The 17,338-nt window shown below is 36.5% G+C and overlaps 1 protein-coding gene across 1 annotated transcript; it reads left to right on the forward strand.

Moving 5' to 3' along the window:
* LOC109235313 (superoxide dismutase [Mn], mitochondrial) lies at positions 13,073-15,851 on the forward strand. Its single transcript, XM_019401370.1, has 6 exons — positions 13,073-13,465; positions 14,136-14,182; positions 14,257-14,382; positions 14,493-14,549; positions 15,078-15,155; positions 15,475-15,851. The coding sequence occupies exons 1-6, from the start codon at positions 13,180-13,182 to the stop codon at positions 15,565-15,567; spliced, it is 687 nt and encodes a 228-aa protein (XP_019256915.1). The 5' UTR covers positions 13,073-13,179; the 3' UTR covers positions 15,568-15,851.

Raw genomic sequence — 17,338 nt, forward strand, 5'->3', positions numbered from 1 at the left:
TGGCGGGGCCCTTTCCCGACCTTTATGATATGTATGTACTCTTAGAGGCTTGTAGACAGATGTCATGTATACGGATACTTGTATGGCCTTGTCGGCCTATATTTTAAGTATATAATGGATCACATTAGCCTTATAGGCCCGTATGTCACATGTACGAGTTTCTATATCAGGTTGGGTCGTTCTATGTCGGGTATTCCCTCATGTTTACTCTGATTATCTCATGACGCCCCTTCTGGCCCACTTACCTATGATGATGTAATAAGAAATATACGTTATGTTGGTACTCGGTTGAGTAAGGTACCGGGTGCCCGTCGCGGCCCATCGGTTTGGGTCTGACAGATGCGAAGCCACCGAGCTTCAAACATTGAGTCCTTGGGTGAAAGCTTAAACATACCAATCATCAGCGACTGGTGGCAGGTCCATCCGTTCCATTTGGAATCGAGACACGAGTTCTCTAAGCATTTCGTTGTCCTTCTGCCTTACTTTGAAAAAGTCCGACTTCCTGGTTTCAACCTTGATTGCCCCGGTATGTGCCTTTATGAAAGAATCTGCAAGCATAGCAAATGAGTCAATAGAATTAGGTGGAAAATTGTGGTACCATATTATAGCTCCCTTTGACAGGGTCTCTCAGAATTTCTTTAGCAAGACAGATTCGATCTCGTCATCCTCTAGATCATTCCTTTGATAGCACATGTGTAAGAGGTGACATGCTCGTTCGGATCGGCCGTTCCATTGTATTTAGGAATCTCGGGCATGCGGAACTTCTAGGGGATCGGCTTGGGAGCTGCACTCGGGGGGAAAGGTTTTTGCACGAACTTTTCTGGAGTCCAGACCCTTCAATATCGACGGTGCCCCCGGGATTTGATCGACCTTGGAGTTGTAAGTTTCCACCTTCTTATCGTTTGCCTCGATCTTCTTTTCCCCCGACTCAATTTATTTCGTCAGTTCTTCGAGTATTTTCATGATTGCAGGATTGGTCTCCGGTTCTTTCTCGCTCGATTTCCTTGAAACCAATTCGACCCTGTGGACAACTTCCTGGGACGTCTCGGGCTCGATCCTACTCGTTGGGTGATTCTGGTTTTGGAGCTGGGCTATCGCCGCATGTTGAGCCTACAACATTTCGAAGATCACCCGCAGGCTGATCCCGCCATCTTCGTCGCCATGTGCACTTTGAGCGGCTGATTGAACATCCCCACGGACGCTGCCCTCGGGATCGACGGCCAAATTTGCGTTGATGGCTACATGTGAGCTGACGTCGATAGATCTACAACTGGAATTCCATCGAGGCCAACCGAGGGTACTTTGGTCCCTGGTGCTATGTTATCATTTTCGTCGTGGTGGCCGAAATCATTGTCAACGTGTAGGGGTGCTGACTGAGAGTTCGACATTTTGGTCCTGGAATCAAAGATACTCCAAAGAACAAGTGTAAAATAGTGTGTGTTATGAAAGTTTGTACCAGGTAATCACTATTATCCTTAGCCCCACGGTGGGCGACAAACTGTTCACCCTCAAAATCGGATAACAATTGAATTTGTACGCGATTTTAAGGATACGTGATATAACTTGATACAAATTAAGAAAATAGATTAATGCCGAAATTAATTATAAGAAAATAAAAGCATACCACACAAATTGGACAGCCTTAGCCTTGGAGTCTGATCACCCTCGAGCCAAGAAATGTCTCTACCGACGTTAGAAAAGGATAACAAGATGATAAGAGATAGAAATAACAGTGTATTATTTTTTTGGTGCGTATTGCAATGTGTGTGATAAATTATCAGACCCCCTTTATACAGTAGTGGAGTCCTTCTTTAGATACAATTCTACAAAAGGTAAGAAATCTCGTGATTAGCTAATTAATCGGTCTCTTGCGGATACGTGCTACCCGACCGATCATGAATATTACGGCCTTCCGCTATTTGGTCCGAAAGGAGTTCCTCGAGTTTGATCGGAGACGGGGTTGGTTCCGGAGTTACGGGCTCGATGGTATGTCCTAACTTCGTACCTTGATCCGGGATCGATCTCTCACCCATCTCATTTTAGTCTCGATCTTTCGTGCAGTAGGCGGGCTCGGTTTTAACTGTATACAAAATCATAAATTCTAAAATAATTATATTCACACAAATATTATGGCTCGTTTAAAACCACATATTCAAAAGTTTTCATTAGGTTCACATAATTTATAACAGAAGGAGTAGCATATATCTAATATCACTTGACCCTTCAAAGAATAGTACGTTTTCATGTGCTTGTTTAAGAACATTTAACTTGGAATAATTAAATAATTTGTCCAAACAAATCGAGTCTAATAAGTCTGCCAAGTCGACGGTAATTGACATTACGATCCCGTTTGGAAAGCCACCTTGAAAATGGATTTGAATAAAATTGGGTGTAATTACAAAGTTTGACATGTTTGTTTAGCCAAGTAATTACTCGTTCAACATAGAATTGGGTGTAATTGGAAGGGTGTAATTATACTCTCCAATTTTGGGGGAGGAGGGGGGAGGGGTGAGAATTTGTGGTAATTACACTGTGTAATTACAGGGTTGCCTTTTAGTTTCTTTACTTTTTGTTTTTATTTTAATCTATTTTCTTTATAACTTTTTATTTCAGATATTTTAATTTTTAAATTTTATTTTACTTTTTAATTCTTTTGCAATTTCAAAATAAATTTTTCTTTGTACATTATTTATCTTTTATTTCTCTATCTTTATTTCTTGTGATTCCATGTAATTGCTTATATTTTTTTTTATTTTATTATTCTATTTTTTGAAACTACACCTCCTAATATTAGAAATAACGAGTCATTAACAAACTTGGCATATAATTGTAACGACCCGACCGGTCATTTTAAGCTCTAGCGCGCCGTCCAGCAGTTTGAGGCCATGAGCAGCTTCATTTTAGGTATTATGACTTGCACGCGTGGTCGGAATTGAATTTCGGGAAGTTCGGAGTTGATTCAGAAAGAGAATTTTCATTTCGGAAGCTTTAAGTTGAAAAAAAATAACTAGGATTGGATTTTTGAGTAAACGACCTCGGAATTGGGATTTGAAGGCTCCAGCATGTTCGTATAATGATTTCGGACTTGGGCGTATGCCCGGATCGGGTTTTGGATGACCCGGGAGCGTTTTGGCGCCTATTGTGGAAGTTAGCATTTTGGAAGAAATTTCATAAGTTTGGGTTGAAGTACATTTCAGTGTTATCGACGTCCGTTTGGGAATCTGAGTCTGAGAGTAGCTCCGTATGGTGATTCTAGTGTTGGGAGCGCAATCGGAAGTGAATTCGGAGGTCCGTGGGTCATTTTGGAGTCACTTGGCTAAAGATAGAAATTTGAAGGTTTTTGAGAAGTTTGACTGGAAGTGGACTTTTTGATATCGGGGTCGGAATTCGATTCCGAAAGTTGGAGTAGGTCCGTAATGTCGAATATGACTTGTGTGCAAAATTTGAAGTCAATCGGACGTGATTTGATAGGTTTAAACATCGAAAGTAGGAGTTTGAAATTCTAAAGTTCATAAAACTTGGATTGGAGGTCGATTCGTGGTTTCAGCGTTGTTTGATATGATTTGAGGCCTCGAGCAAGTCCGTAATGTGTTTTGGGACTAGTTGGTATGATTGGTTGGGGTCCCGGGGGCCTCGGGTGGATTCCGGGTGGTTAACGGATCGATTTCGGAGTTTAAAGAGGAGCTAAAGTTTCTTGTTGCTGGTGTAACCGCACCTGCGAGACAAGGGCCGCAGGTACGGAGCCGCAGAAGCGGCCCTGTGGTCGCAGATGCGGTGTTGGCGGGGGAGAGCTGGGACCGCAGATGCGGTCATCTCGCTACAGAAGCGAGACCGCACCTGCGGGTGTTGAGGCGCAGAAGCGGAAAAGGCAGCCTGGAGAGAGGACCGCAGGAGCAGTAGAGGGGCCGCACCTGCGGAACCGCAGAAGCGGTCGTGTGACCGCAGGTGCGGAAGTGCTGGAGGCAGTAAGTTCTTTTAAAATCGGGGATTGGTTATTTTTCCCCCATTTTTCATTGGGTGTGGACGATTTTGGGGAGCTTCAAGTGGGGTTTTTCATCATCAACGACAAGGTATGCCAATCCCACCTATCTTGAGTTAAATATATCGATTATGTATGGATTTTAGCATGTAAATTGGTAGAAGTTTGGGGGTTTGAGGAAAACCTAGAAAATTGATATTTTTGGAATTTGACCACGATTTTGGGTATGAAATTGAGAGTAAATTATATATTTGAGTTCGTGGGGTTATGGGTAAGCTTGTTCTTCGAAAAATTTCAGAATCCGGGCACGTGGGCGTTTTTGTCAACTTTTCGATCGGGGTTAGGAATTGTTATAAATTGGATTGTAATTAGTGTTTGAGCATATATAAATGGATTTGCATAATTATTGGCTAGCTTTGGAGCATTTAGCATCGATTCGAGTCTTCGGAAGGGCGTGGAATGCCGGTTATGGATCTTCGGAGCGAGGTGAGCCTCCTTTTTAACCTTGTAAGAGGGAATTGTCCCCATAGGTAAAATAATTGGTTATGTGCTCCTATTTGTGGGGTCTACGTACGCACGAGGTGGCGAGAGTCCATGCGTAGCTACTAATATGTGTAACTCCGGGTAGTCTAGGACCCAAAAGCATGCTATACTTGGAATATCTGTGATCTTATTGACAGTTGAATTTCTTGAATCCTATCGAATTGGTAAATGAATTTCTAAGAGGATTAAACTTCATTTTCTTAAATCATTAAAAGAGAATTGGCTTTTATTTGGATGAATGTTCCCCGATAAATTCTTAATTTGCTGTTTGAGCATGTATTTCTATGAGTACCCGCGTCGCATGTATGATTCGCGAGCAGGGTGATTGTTTAGTTAAATTTGACTGCGTCGCATGTATGATTCGCGAGCGGGGTAATAGATGCATCTATGGTTCGTGCCGCTCGATCCTCGGCAGTGCACATTTTATATTTATGTTGGATCGGGCCGTACGACCTCGGCATGAGTTGCGCATGCTTGTATTGCTTGCCTTGAGATTTATTGATATTGCTATCTGCTCTCCCGACTTGAGATAATTGTTAATTAATGGATTATGAATCCGGAGACTTTAAATAAAAAGGAACTTTCACCTGTTTAGCGACTCATTTGAATCTACTGTTGTTCTTAATAAATCCGTGAGACATCGCATCAATAATAATATTACTGGACCTTTAGTAAGTGTCGAAGTTGCCATCTCGTCTCTACTTCTTGGAGATTAGGCGGGATACTTACTGAGTACACGTTGTTTTCGTACTCATACTACACTTAATGTGCATTTTTGTTGCACAGGTTTATGTGCGACTAGTGGCTTAATGGCATAGCGGCATGGTTGATATGGAGACTTAGGTGAGCTGCACTTATCGGGACGACCCGCAGCCAGCAGAGTCTTCTTCAGAGTATTGTACTGTATTTTCCTTTCTGTCCACTTTGTATACCGGACAGTTACTGTATTTTATTTCATTCCCTAGTAAATGCTCATGCACTTGTGACACCGGGTTCTGGGATGTCTATGGGTTTATTCAGAAATTTAAAATTGTTAAATGTTTCATTATTTATTCAGTAGAATTTATTAGGTATTGTTTAAACGTATAAAAGAAGTGATTTCAAAAATATTTAAAACGAGAATTTAATTAAGTACTTTGGTTGGCTTGCCTGACAATGGTGTCCGGCGCCATCACGACCTTTAGTGGATTTTGGATCGTGACAATAATGAGTGATGCAATTAAAGTGAAGTTTTGTTGTTGAATGTGGTTATAAACTTATCATGTTTCATAATCTTAAGTTGTAGTGGAATTTACTATTATTATGTTGGAATTTGATATATGTTAAACTATGACGAAATGGCTTCCTGGCCACTTAAACTTGTAGGGCTTTTGAAAGCCGATACATAAACTTTTGGCTTTCCCATTTAAACACTTAAACTCCTAAAACCTATAACTAATAAACACATTTTATCCTTGACCCTAGGCGCGTGTATTACATATTCGCTAACGTGTCCATCCAGTCAGCATATGACCAATGAGACCGGTACACGTCAATGGCGCGAAATTAAACCCAAGAGATTGGGTCCCCCTCTTTTCTTTTTCCAGATTGTGATAATGAATCAAAGACCTGTATTTTGGGGGAGAGGGGAAGCCAACGCGCGAAGCCATGAAAAAGATGGCAGGTCTGGCGTCGGCAGACTGGCAGTGGGAAAACGCCACCGCCGGCGCCGTGGCTGGCCTCGCCACCGTCACTTTCTCTCATCCCCTTGACGTTGTTCGTGCCAGGTTCCAAGGTAATTGTCTCTATGATTTTTATGCTATATAGCAAAATGTATGATCTCGTGTTGTAATTTCGACCTTGATTTTGACGTAAATGTTAACATCATAGTTTACGATGGAAGAATCTCGAACGTCCCGGCTTATAGGAACACTCCTCACGCTTTATTTACCATTGCTCGAACTGAGGTTTGTTTTTTCTGTATTTTGTAATTTCCCTGCATATATTGAAGCTTACCTATGGAGTTTTATGTTTGCTTTCCTGATTTCTCCACATTATGATATCAGATCCACGGTAGCAATACCCATTTTATCTCTCAAGAATCTTCTTTGAACCGAGAGGAAGTGTATCCTAATAGAGTTTGTACATTGCTACTCCAACTAGAAAGACAGGTTTTCTTATAAAGATGGTTAATTTCTTTACTTGAATGTCAAGAGGGGAGTGAGATGTCAGTATGCAAATCTTGACTGAATGCTTTCTTGTTACTTAGAGTTGATTCATTCATAATCATAGGGAGAAACTCCATCACACTTTGTCAATCACAATCAAACATCCTGGTGGCGTATGCTTTTGTATATGAAGCTCCTTTCCTTGCTCCCCACTTTTGAGTTTTGTGCTGCAGACTGCCGAATCTTTACCCTATTACCCATATAAAATAATAGTACTGTTTTATAGTATTTCATTGGAGAACGTTAAAGACTGAACTTCATTGGGCGTTGGGATGGGGGTCTCTCATGCTCCTAAGTCGTGACATTCACGCAGGGACTAGGACCAACTGACGCCACATGGGATGGGTCAACGGTTAAATGTGTTTATTAATTATAGGTTTCAGGAGTTTAAGTGTTTAAATGGGAAAGCCAAAAGTTTATATATCGGCTTTCAAAAGTCCTACAAGTTTAAGTGGCCAAGAAGTCATTTCGCCTTAAGCTATTTAAATTTTTTTGAATTTTAAATTGTGTTATATTCATGGTTCCAATTTACTTGTTTTAGTAGTACTAGTCTTAGGATACGCGCTTTGCGCGTGTACCCCGTTTGAATAAGTAAAGTTTTTAAATCATATAATTATTATATTAAAAGTTATATAGTAAAAGTAAAAGAAAAAAATATAAATTTCTGGAAATTACGATTGTTGATCTTATTTAGTTAACTCAATAAAGGAAAAAACTTTCACATAAAAGTTCTCAAATTATCTCAATCAGTATACTAAGCTTAAATATGTTACATTATATATAAATAATCTTTTAGAAATTTATTAGGGAAACTACCAGCTATGTCCATTTATAAGTAGCTCATTACAAAAATTGACCAATTCATAAAATATTATTAATATTAGCCAAATATTACTAATATTAACCAATTAGCTATTTGTAGCAAAAAATATCAAATTTTTACTTTCTTTTGAGTGAGTGTTATTGGAATAGATTGGGTACATCTTAAGGAGCGTGAATCTCAGTTTTAGGATGATTTGGTGAAATTTGAGGCGGTTTGAATTGAAAATTCGAAGTAAAAACTGAACATGAAAAAAAAAATGATATGTGTATCACAATGTATATCATTTGTGTATCACATATGTATCATACTTGTATCAATTGTGTATCACATGTATATCGATGCATAGCTATGTATGAGGTACATGCGTGATACATGTTTGATACATGTGTCGCAGAAGAATTTTTTGAACTCAATTTAATTATGAATTTTGATACAAAACCAGTCCAAATCACCTCCAATCTTCCTCAAATTTTGTATATTGACTTATCTATATGTTTTCAATAAAATTCAACTATACCCATTGTAAAAGTTCCTTTTTTATTTAGATTTTGAAATATTGTATTTTTTTTTTGTATTTATTACCTTATTTGCTACCTTATTCATGAAATTTCTTTTCCGTCTTGCATCTAATGTTGTTAATCACGCTTAAAAATATGGAAGGTAATTTTTGCATGTGATTCTTTGAGAGAAAGAACCTTATTTATTTGATTTTTCTATTTTTATATGTGCTTGGCTAGTTTTGGTATGTCTATGACTACTGGCTAGAGGTTGGTAAGTTGAGAATTATTTAGGACATTTGTGTAAGTTTTCCAATTTATTATATATTTACCTGTATTTTATTAAAAAAATTCNAGAAGACTGGAGATCCCAAGATCTAGGTTCAAGGAGATCAAACAAAGTCATTTATGACGGTTCAACATTGTCAACTAAACTTTTGGTCCATTCTCGTGATGAGACAATGTTCAGTACCAAGGATAAAGCATTAAGGCTTTTTAATGATTTCTAAATTTGATACAGGGTATATCAAATAGTGTATCTACGGGATGACACGTTTAGGAATCACCTATGTAAGTGTGAAGTGTTAGCCGCTTCAAGGAGAACACAGCAAGGCCAGTTCTCTACGCACTTATGAAACCAGGCGGTGTTCATGGCTGAAACGAACACAACAATGAGAACCAAAGACGGTTAAGGGTTAGTTGTGTGACTTGTGGTTGTCTAGGTATACACTAAAGTTCGACGGTTCAAAGATATCAAATCTACCGATTGATCGAGTATATCCGACATAAGTTCACTACGGAAAGTTCAAAGGGAAACCTACTTATCCAGATGCAATTAATCCTTACTTGTGAATCACACAGTTTTTCATGCATACTTCCGTGATATAGCCATTCCCCATTCATGTGGGGGATTGTTGGGTTTTTAAGGTATTTAATTAATATATTAAATACTTAAAAGAGGGTGAATGGGAAATGGAGGGAAATGAAATTTTTGAGTGAAATTTTAAGTTCCCCCTCCCTTGGCAGATGGGCATTGTCCCATATTGGAAGAGGAAGAGGTTTTTTATGGGTATATAAGCAATTGCTCTTCTTCTAGCTCTTAAAGAGTTGAGAAGAAGGCAAGCCTCGCGCCGTCGTCGTCGTCGCTCGCTCGGCTCGGCTTCGGCTTCGGCTACGGCTACGGCTACGGCTTCGGCTTCGGCTTCGGATTCGGATTCGGATTCGGATTCGGATTCGGATTTGGTCAAATGATCGATTGATTGATTAACTTTTTGGACCAAATTTATTTGTTAATAGTAAAATATTAACAGAAATGTTATTAAATATTTGGTTTAATAACAAAATATTAATATTAAATATTAATATTAAATCCAATCCGTTTTTCTGTTTTGGTAACAGAAAAGTAACTACCCTCTTCAATTTTCCCTCTTTATTTTCCCTCTTTATTATTGAGTAAATGGCCATTTATGTAATGGCATTTATGTTGTGGGCGTTTTGCATAAACAACCATTCTGAAGAGACCCAACTTTGGCTATAAATACAACACTATTCTGCTCAGAATTTTAACTACAATTTTCTGAGTTTCCTCTCCTTCTTCTGCATACTTTTAGCATCAAAACAAAGCAAAAAGTAAGTGTGATTTGCTACCGAACTTTGTGTTCGCTGAAACACTGGGGGTTTGAAGTACCACTACACTAGTGTGTAATTCGTTCTATCCTGGGAGGAAATAATCCATAACCTTGGGTACTAGGAGGGGATTAAATTCCTTAAGGAAACACTGTGAATTCAGTGGGCTCGAATTGGTTTATGTCATTTCTGTTTATATTCATTACTGTTTAAATTCATTTATATTTCCAGAATTTATTTTACAAATACAGTGTAATAACAATTTTTGCATGTGATTCTTTGAGAGAAAGAACCTTATTTATTTGATTTTTCTATTTTTATATGTGCTTGGCTAGTTTTGGTAAGTCTATGACTAATGGCTAGAGGCTGGTAAGTTGAGAATTATTTAGGACATTTGTATAAATTTTCCAATTTATTATATATCTACCTGTATTTTATTTAAAAAAATCTTGTATTCGTAAAATGTTAATTATCACATATTCATTTGTAAATTCAATCATTGAAATCATGTGCGCACAAGTGTTCATTTTGTAATTTTTTAAAAAGAAAATTTAAAGGAAATACTTGAACTCATAATAAGGATTGAACATATAATAAAAACTATTTGCTAATGCACTGATGTATTTTGATCCAATCAGAATGAGCGCACTAACAAAATATTAAGCTAGCAACTTTTTATTTTGTCAGCACGTTTGATCGAGTTAGACTCCTCCAATATTGCAGTTTTCTTCTAGAGAACGACGGTCCTTCAACAATAATCTATTAAATTAGCATATAATTTAAATAAAATTGATATTACGCAATATCTCAATCTCAAGGCTCGAGGAGTAAAAAAAATATATAGTTAAATTGCAACAAAGGCAATACCTCTCAAGACGTACTAAAATTAGGCACTGCATAAAAGAGATTACATAAAATAAAATCTATGGGATAAGAAGAATTGGTTACCTGAACCAGTAAAACTGTCATAATTTTATATAGATGCAGGGATGCTAATTACCAAAGGCTACTCTTGAAGAACACAAATTTGAAATTATAATATATTAAAGTAAAAGAGATAATCAAATTAATTTTTTCGTACAAATACGAGCAGCTTGAGCTAGCATAACAATTAGTAATTTAACTATAGAACATATAAAAAAAGATGGCATAAAAATTATAGTAATTTTAACTATAAACCATTGAACAAAAATAATCTTGAATTGATAAAATCTTCAATTGTTATGACTTAGAATTTCTAACCAATTTTATGTTACGAATGCAATGATCGAAACAACATGTACAATATGTGTAAATAAGTCAATTTAAAATTAATGATCATATACCAGATATTATAAACAAAAATGACAATTGACAACTTTTCAATTTGCAGTTATTTGCTTAACCTTAAGAACATGTTATAGGTTAGAAAATTTACCTCAAATCACAAGCAAATTTACCTATATAGATGTCGATAATATGAAGAGCGCATGATAAAAAAGGTAAAAATTGTGGCTTCTTTTATAGAAGTGGTCAGCTCCTCCATATTGACTACCTTATTCTAAATTATTTTGGTCCTAAAATTCTAAAATCCGAAAGAGAAGACCCAAAACCTACTATTGGTAATCTAAACCTAAACGAAATCCTCACCCTAATTAAACAAAGAAAAGACACACCGTAAATAACAATGAAAATAAAAGACACAATGTAAGTAAAGCATTGTAAACTAAGAAAAATCTATGCTAGTCTAGAATTCTAAACCTAAACGAAACAAAAAATATACAAAAAAATACGGTAAGAATCCTAAACAAAGTAAAATCTAAAGAATTATAAACCTAAAGGAAAACACACGCAATTATATTTTCTCCTAAAAGGAAAAAATTAATTACTACATTACAATTATAACCAATGTAGAATTCACTTACTAAGGATAAAAAAGGCGATCAACATTTCGATAGGGCCTTCGTGCTTTTAATATAGTATAGATTGGCTCACATTGCATGTTGTTCATTTTTGAGTTAGATTTGATAGATTAATTTTGGCAATATTTGAATAATGTTATGACATTATATTTATAAATATTAATTTATTTTTTAAAACATGAATTCCACGATATTCTTACTAAATATATATAAACTATTTTTAAAATATTAGTTATAAGTATATGATTACTAATTAATGTATATGCATGAAAAAATATACATCTTAAATACCAAATATAATATTATTTATACTTATAAAAATTTATAGGCACATATTTATTATATTAACTTTTAAGTTTTGATAATTAACTAATTTAAAAAATAATCTAACTGTTTAATTACACTTTTGCAACCAAACAGTAAACTTATAATTACACTGTAATTACACTATGACAAACAAACAGGTCGTCGTAATTACACAGCTATGTAATTACTAGTTTGTGCAATTACTACCCTAATAATTACACCAATTCCAATTACTTGGTGGCTTTCCAAACATACCATACGTATTTGGCTTAAAAGCCATTTTAGTTTGACCAATAAAATTACTCTCTTGTCCCTTATAAGTTTTTATAATACCAAAATTACCCTCGGTCAAAGAAACTCTAAAACATTGTACTTCTATTTCCTTCACTCTGCCGTTCTCTTCTTTCCTCTTCATCTCTGCTTCATCTTCATTTTTCTGCACTTTTCTTCAACACTTTTCATGGATATATCAATTGGAGTTCGGCGTTAACTAAAAGCTGACATTTTATGAACTGTTAATAATTAACTTTCCGGCCAGAAAAGTATTACTCTAATAAATAAGTGTAATACTCCCATCTTTTCTTTCTTTTTGATTTTTTAATTGATATTTGACAACAATATCCAGATTCTAATTAATTTAGATTTACGCTCCAGATTACACAAAACCAATTAAAAGCGAAAGTGTTTTCTTTCAATTATTTTTATATTTTTTTACACTCTACCTCTAATTAAAAATAAATTAATGTATCATCTCACCGTAATGTTAATAGCTTTAAGGATATTTGTCTTTTTAATAAGAAAAAGTGCTTACCAGCGCTTGTTTGCCAAACACTTCAACAACTTTTTTTAAGTTTCAGCACTTTTATCCGAACATGTACCTGCTTATTTATAAAATAAGCTCCTTAAAAGCTGCTTTTAAGCACTTGTGCTTAAAAACCATTTTTTTTAAGCCAATCCAAACGGGCTCAGAGTTGAAACATGGTGCTCCCACTTTAAGCTAAGAATGTACTTAGCCCCTAGATTTTCACCTTCTTTTTCATACTCGTCCTTCCTTGTTTCCATTTTTCTCCCTCCCAAAAGTTATTTTTCCTTTTTTCCTTTTTTTTGGTTAATATCCTACTAGTAATTACTTTGTTATTTAGCGAAATAAACCAAAAAAAAATTAATAAGATAGAGAAATCAAGATGACAGATGTGGTGAGCTCAATGAGTTAATCTGACCTCTCCGGTCATTACCCGTGATTATAAAAAGGCACCACAGATTCAACTACTACAAAGCATTTTGGAATATCTCAAAAATGGCTCTACGAACCCTAGTGAGCAGACGGACCTTAGCAACAGGGCTAGGGTTCCGCCAGCAACTCCGCGGCTTGCAGACCTTCTCGCTGCCGGATCTCCCCTACGACTATGGAGCACTGGAGCCGGCAATTAGCGGTGACATAATGCAGCTCCACCACCAGAAGCATCATCAGGCTTACGTCACCAATTACAATAAAGCCCTTGAACAGCTACATGACGCCATTTCCAAAGGAGATGCTCCTACCGTCGCCAAATTGCATAGCGCTATCAAATTCAACGGCGGAGGTCAATTCCTCTCTTTGTTTCATTATTTATCTACTGAATAATTCATTATTTCTGGAATTTAATTGATTGTTTATATTTATGAATTTGTTCGAGATAAAATTGGGAGTTGAATTGAACTGGAGTATGAGAGATTAATCGTCATAGGATTTAAAAGAATCAAAAGAAATTAGGTGGTTGTTTATGTCATATCGAATTATGCTCGGAGGAATGAGCTGTAGCAGTTTGATGAGAAGAGCTTAGAATGAAGCACCTTTTGGCTTTTGGCGCTTGATGTCAGTTTGAATGAAATTATCGTTGCCAATGGCTGATTATATTACAAATATTAATTCTAATTGTGGAAATGATGTTAATTGGATGCCGAAATGGTCTTTTTTGTTGCAGAAAATGAGAAATTGGTAAATATTTAGTAAAGGTAGTGAGTTATAGATGTATGAGGGGAATTATGATGGTCCAGAAGAAAAACATTGGATTGCCTCGAGTTAATTAAGCTGATGTTCAGCCTAGAAGTATGTTGGTGTTTTTCTCATCTCATTTCTGCGCTCTCTGTTGCAACATGCATTTTGATTTGCATTTGTGCTTTGGCGAAGCCCATTCATGTGGGTATGCGATGATTTCATAAATCATCACTCTTTTATCCTAGCTGATGGTTTTCTTTTGACTTTTCACGCAGGTCATATTAACCACTCAATTTTCTGGAAGAATCTTGCCCCTGTCCGCGTAAGCTTGCTTCCTCAGTTAAATTATTGTTCTACTTTGAAGGGAAACGACATAACTGCTAAATCATATTGCAGGAGGGTGGTGGTGAGCCTCCAAAGGGTTCTCTTGGTTGGGCTATTGACACTAACTTTGGCTCCCTGGAAGCTTTAGTTCAAAAGATGAATGCAGAAGGTGCTGCTTTACAGGGCTCTGGCTGGGTGGTAGGTCTCACTTCCTTTTCTTGGAACTTTGTTGGTCAGCTTAGGCCTCTGAGAATCATGCTTTTGGTTGCACCTTTTATTTCCTCTTGAGCCTGCGTTTATGTTTGCAGTGGCTTGGTGTGGACAAAGAGCTTAAGCGCCTGGTGATTGAAACCACTGCAAATCAGGTGATTTATGCATTTTTTGTTTATGCTAAATTAATAAATTGATGAGCGTCATCTTCAACAAGTGAAGTTGATTCCTCCTCTTTGTTGCCTTAACTCAGAGGTTATTATCCAAGAAAAGTGAAAAGAAAAGGCATAAGACTGCTAATTTCTTGATCGACAAAAGGGTCTTAAAAAAATGCAGCGTAAATAACCTGACATTTCATTATTATCAGCTTCCCTAGTCAAGAGATGGAGTTTTTAATGTTAAATACACGTCTTTGCACCAGCTGAGTATTCCTTTTAGTTTAATGAACTTCTTTGACCGGTCCTTTAGGATTATTTTTGCATTCTCCCCCTTCCTTGGTCTGTCAGCATTCTGCAATCCGCAACATACCACGCAGGCCTGGGCTGTGTAGATAGGTCTTTGTTTTGTCAAGCCTTTATATGTTAGGTTTGCATAAGAAAGTTGGCAAATATTTCAGTAATTGTTGCTTGTCAGATTGTCTATCAATCAGGTTGCTTATGATAGGGATCATTTTTTCTTGCCAGGACCCTTTGGTTTCTAAAGGAGCAAATTTGGTTCCTCTTCTGGGAATAGACGTTTGGGAACACGCATACTACTTGCAGGTAATTTTATTATTCTTTTACAGTGCCTTAATACCCTAAACATGATATATCCACAATGCTATCAAGCTATCCATGCTACTACCAATGTTTTTATTCTGAATCATGGTTGACATTGCTACTTGTTAGTTGTTCCAAGTAAAATTTTCTCCTTTCTCTTGGATGCTCTTGATCTTTGCATAGTGCATGAATGTATTGAATCTTTATGGAAATAGATGTTTTTGAAAGCCATTTTTTTATGTCATCTGGACTTTTATTCAAATTCAAGCATTCTTGTTATTGAATTTAACTAATAGCTCGCCTTTGCCTTTTTGTGATGCAGTACAAAAATGTAAGACCTGATTACCTGAAGAACATATGGAAAGTTATAAACTGGAAATATGCAAATGAAGTTTATGAGAAAGAATGTCCTTGAACTGGGATATTTGACGCTATTTTGAGGACATGTCTGTAAAACTTTTTGATGGGAAATAAGGCTGAGTGACATGAGCGTGTGTCCTATTTTTCTTATGTGTAGTCGCTGGTTGATGTACTTGATGTATTTCTGGGAAAACGTTGATGTACTTGATGTATGGATGCTAAATAAAACTACTCTATCGCTATCAAAACAGTATCACTTGTAAAAGCCGCTAGCTGGGTTTATAGAGCATCTGGCTTATTGATTTAATGTATTACTTGAACAAGTCCAATTTTCCGCAACCAATAGATTTTGGCTTCTGGGTTGAAAAAGCTCCTGCATTAAGTGGCCTTTCCTGTGTCAAAATCCAGTGATTTAATGTGCCACTTTTACCACGATAGCCGGTCAAATTTAATGTTTACTTTTTCTAGCCGATATATATAGATTATATATTGATGATACACAGTTATACATATACTATATATAAATTATACATCTGCCGGCTATTTTTAGTTTAAGAGGTAGGTGGGCCGGGTTAAATCTTCTCATATAAATTATTGGAATTTTTACCTCCTATAGCAAAGGTTAATACCTTATTTATTTTAAATAAATACCATTTAAAAAAATTATATTCTATAGATACCTTTTAAAGTTTATAGCAAAATATTTAATTTTGGTTACCTCCTAGCCCTAAGCCACTAAATACGCTAATCAGTTACACTATTTTCTTTCTCTCTCTACTTTGATACATCCCATTTTCTTCCCCCGTCGCATTAAAATTAAAATCAGTTACACCAGCGTTCCCATCCTTCCGCCGCCGTTCTTGGTTAGTTTTCCGGTCGCCGAAAAACCTCTTTAAGACCCTCTTTAAAGGATTCTACAACTACCAACTTCCTCTTCTTCTCATCTTCCGGCGATATCCAACTTTTTTTCTTTCTTTTTGTTTGTCTTCTTCTGGAATTGAGCTGCAGTAGAGGAGTTGGAATATGAGGCAACGGCGCTCGACGCAGAGCTGGAGAGTTGCAACTTTGAATTGCTGGTTGCGGTGGAAACTGGGCCGCCACTCGACGCCAAGTCCAACGAGGAGATGGCGGTGGTCGTGGAAAGAGGATTCGGTTTCGGAGATCCACTGAGTGACGATGTCTTTCTTTCGCGATGAAGAAGAACATTTCTTTTAATATATTTCAATGTAATTTCAACGTATTACGCTGTATTTTCATGATTTTCATTGTATTCATTGTCTTTTTTTTCCATTGTAATTCAATGTATCTCGCTGTATTCCATGTATTTTATTGTATTCTCTGTCTTTTTTTCATTGTATTTCAATGTATCCCGTTGTATTCTATGTATTTCATCGTATTCACTGTCTCGCTATATGCCACGAATGTATTCATAAGTTCTTTTTAATTAATATAATTTATGTATTCAGATGTATTATATAATTTCTCTGAAGATTGCTATGTTTTTGGGGTATTTTTTGGTTGAGAATCTTTTTTATAACTGAAAATACAAATTTTGTGTGTTATAATTGAGTTTGTTGAGTTATATTATGAGTCTATTATGTCAATTGATTCACTTTCCGTTTTAAAAACAGTGTAATCCCCTATTTCACACCGTGAATACAGTCGAATACAATAATCTGTCCAACTGTAATCCCATGTTTCACTCCATGAATACAGTCGAATACACTCGAATACAACAACTGATTAGCTGGACTTCCATGATTCACGCCTATTTTTGCTACTGTATTCATGAATACAATAGCTTAAATACATCAACACTACTGATT

The sequence above is a fragment of the Nicotiana attenuata genome, chromosome 12 (genome assembly GCF_001879085.1).
Source record: "Nicotiana attenuata strain UT chromosome 12, NIATTr2, whole genome shotgun sequence".
Taxonomy (NCBI): domain Eukaryota; kingdom Viridiplantae; phylum Streptophyta; class Magnoliopsida; order Solanales; family Solanaceae; genus Nicotiana; species Nicotiana attenuata.

Excerpts from the sequence above, each read along its gene's own strand:
- LOC109235313 (XM_019401370.1), top strand. The coding sequence starts at position 13,180 with ATGGCTCTACGAACCCTAGTGAGCAGACGGACCTTAGCAACAGGGCTA. Across the intron at positions 14,183-14,256 it reads AGAATCTTGCCCCTGTCCGC|GAGGGTGGTGGTGAGCCTCC; the intron begins GTAAGCTTGCTT and ends ATCATATTGCAG. Across the intron at positions 15,156-15,474 it reads AACACGCATACTACTTGCAG|TACAAAAATGTAAGACCTGA; the intron begins GTAATTTTATTA and ends TTTGTGATGCAG.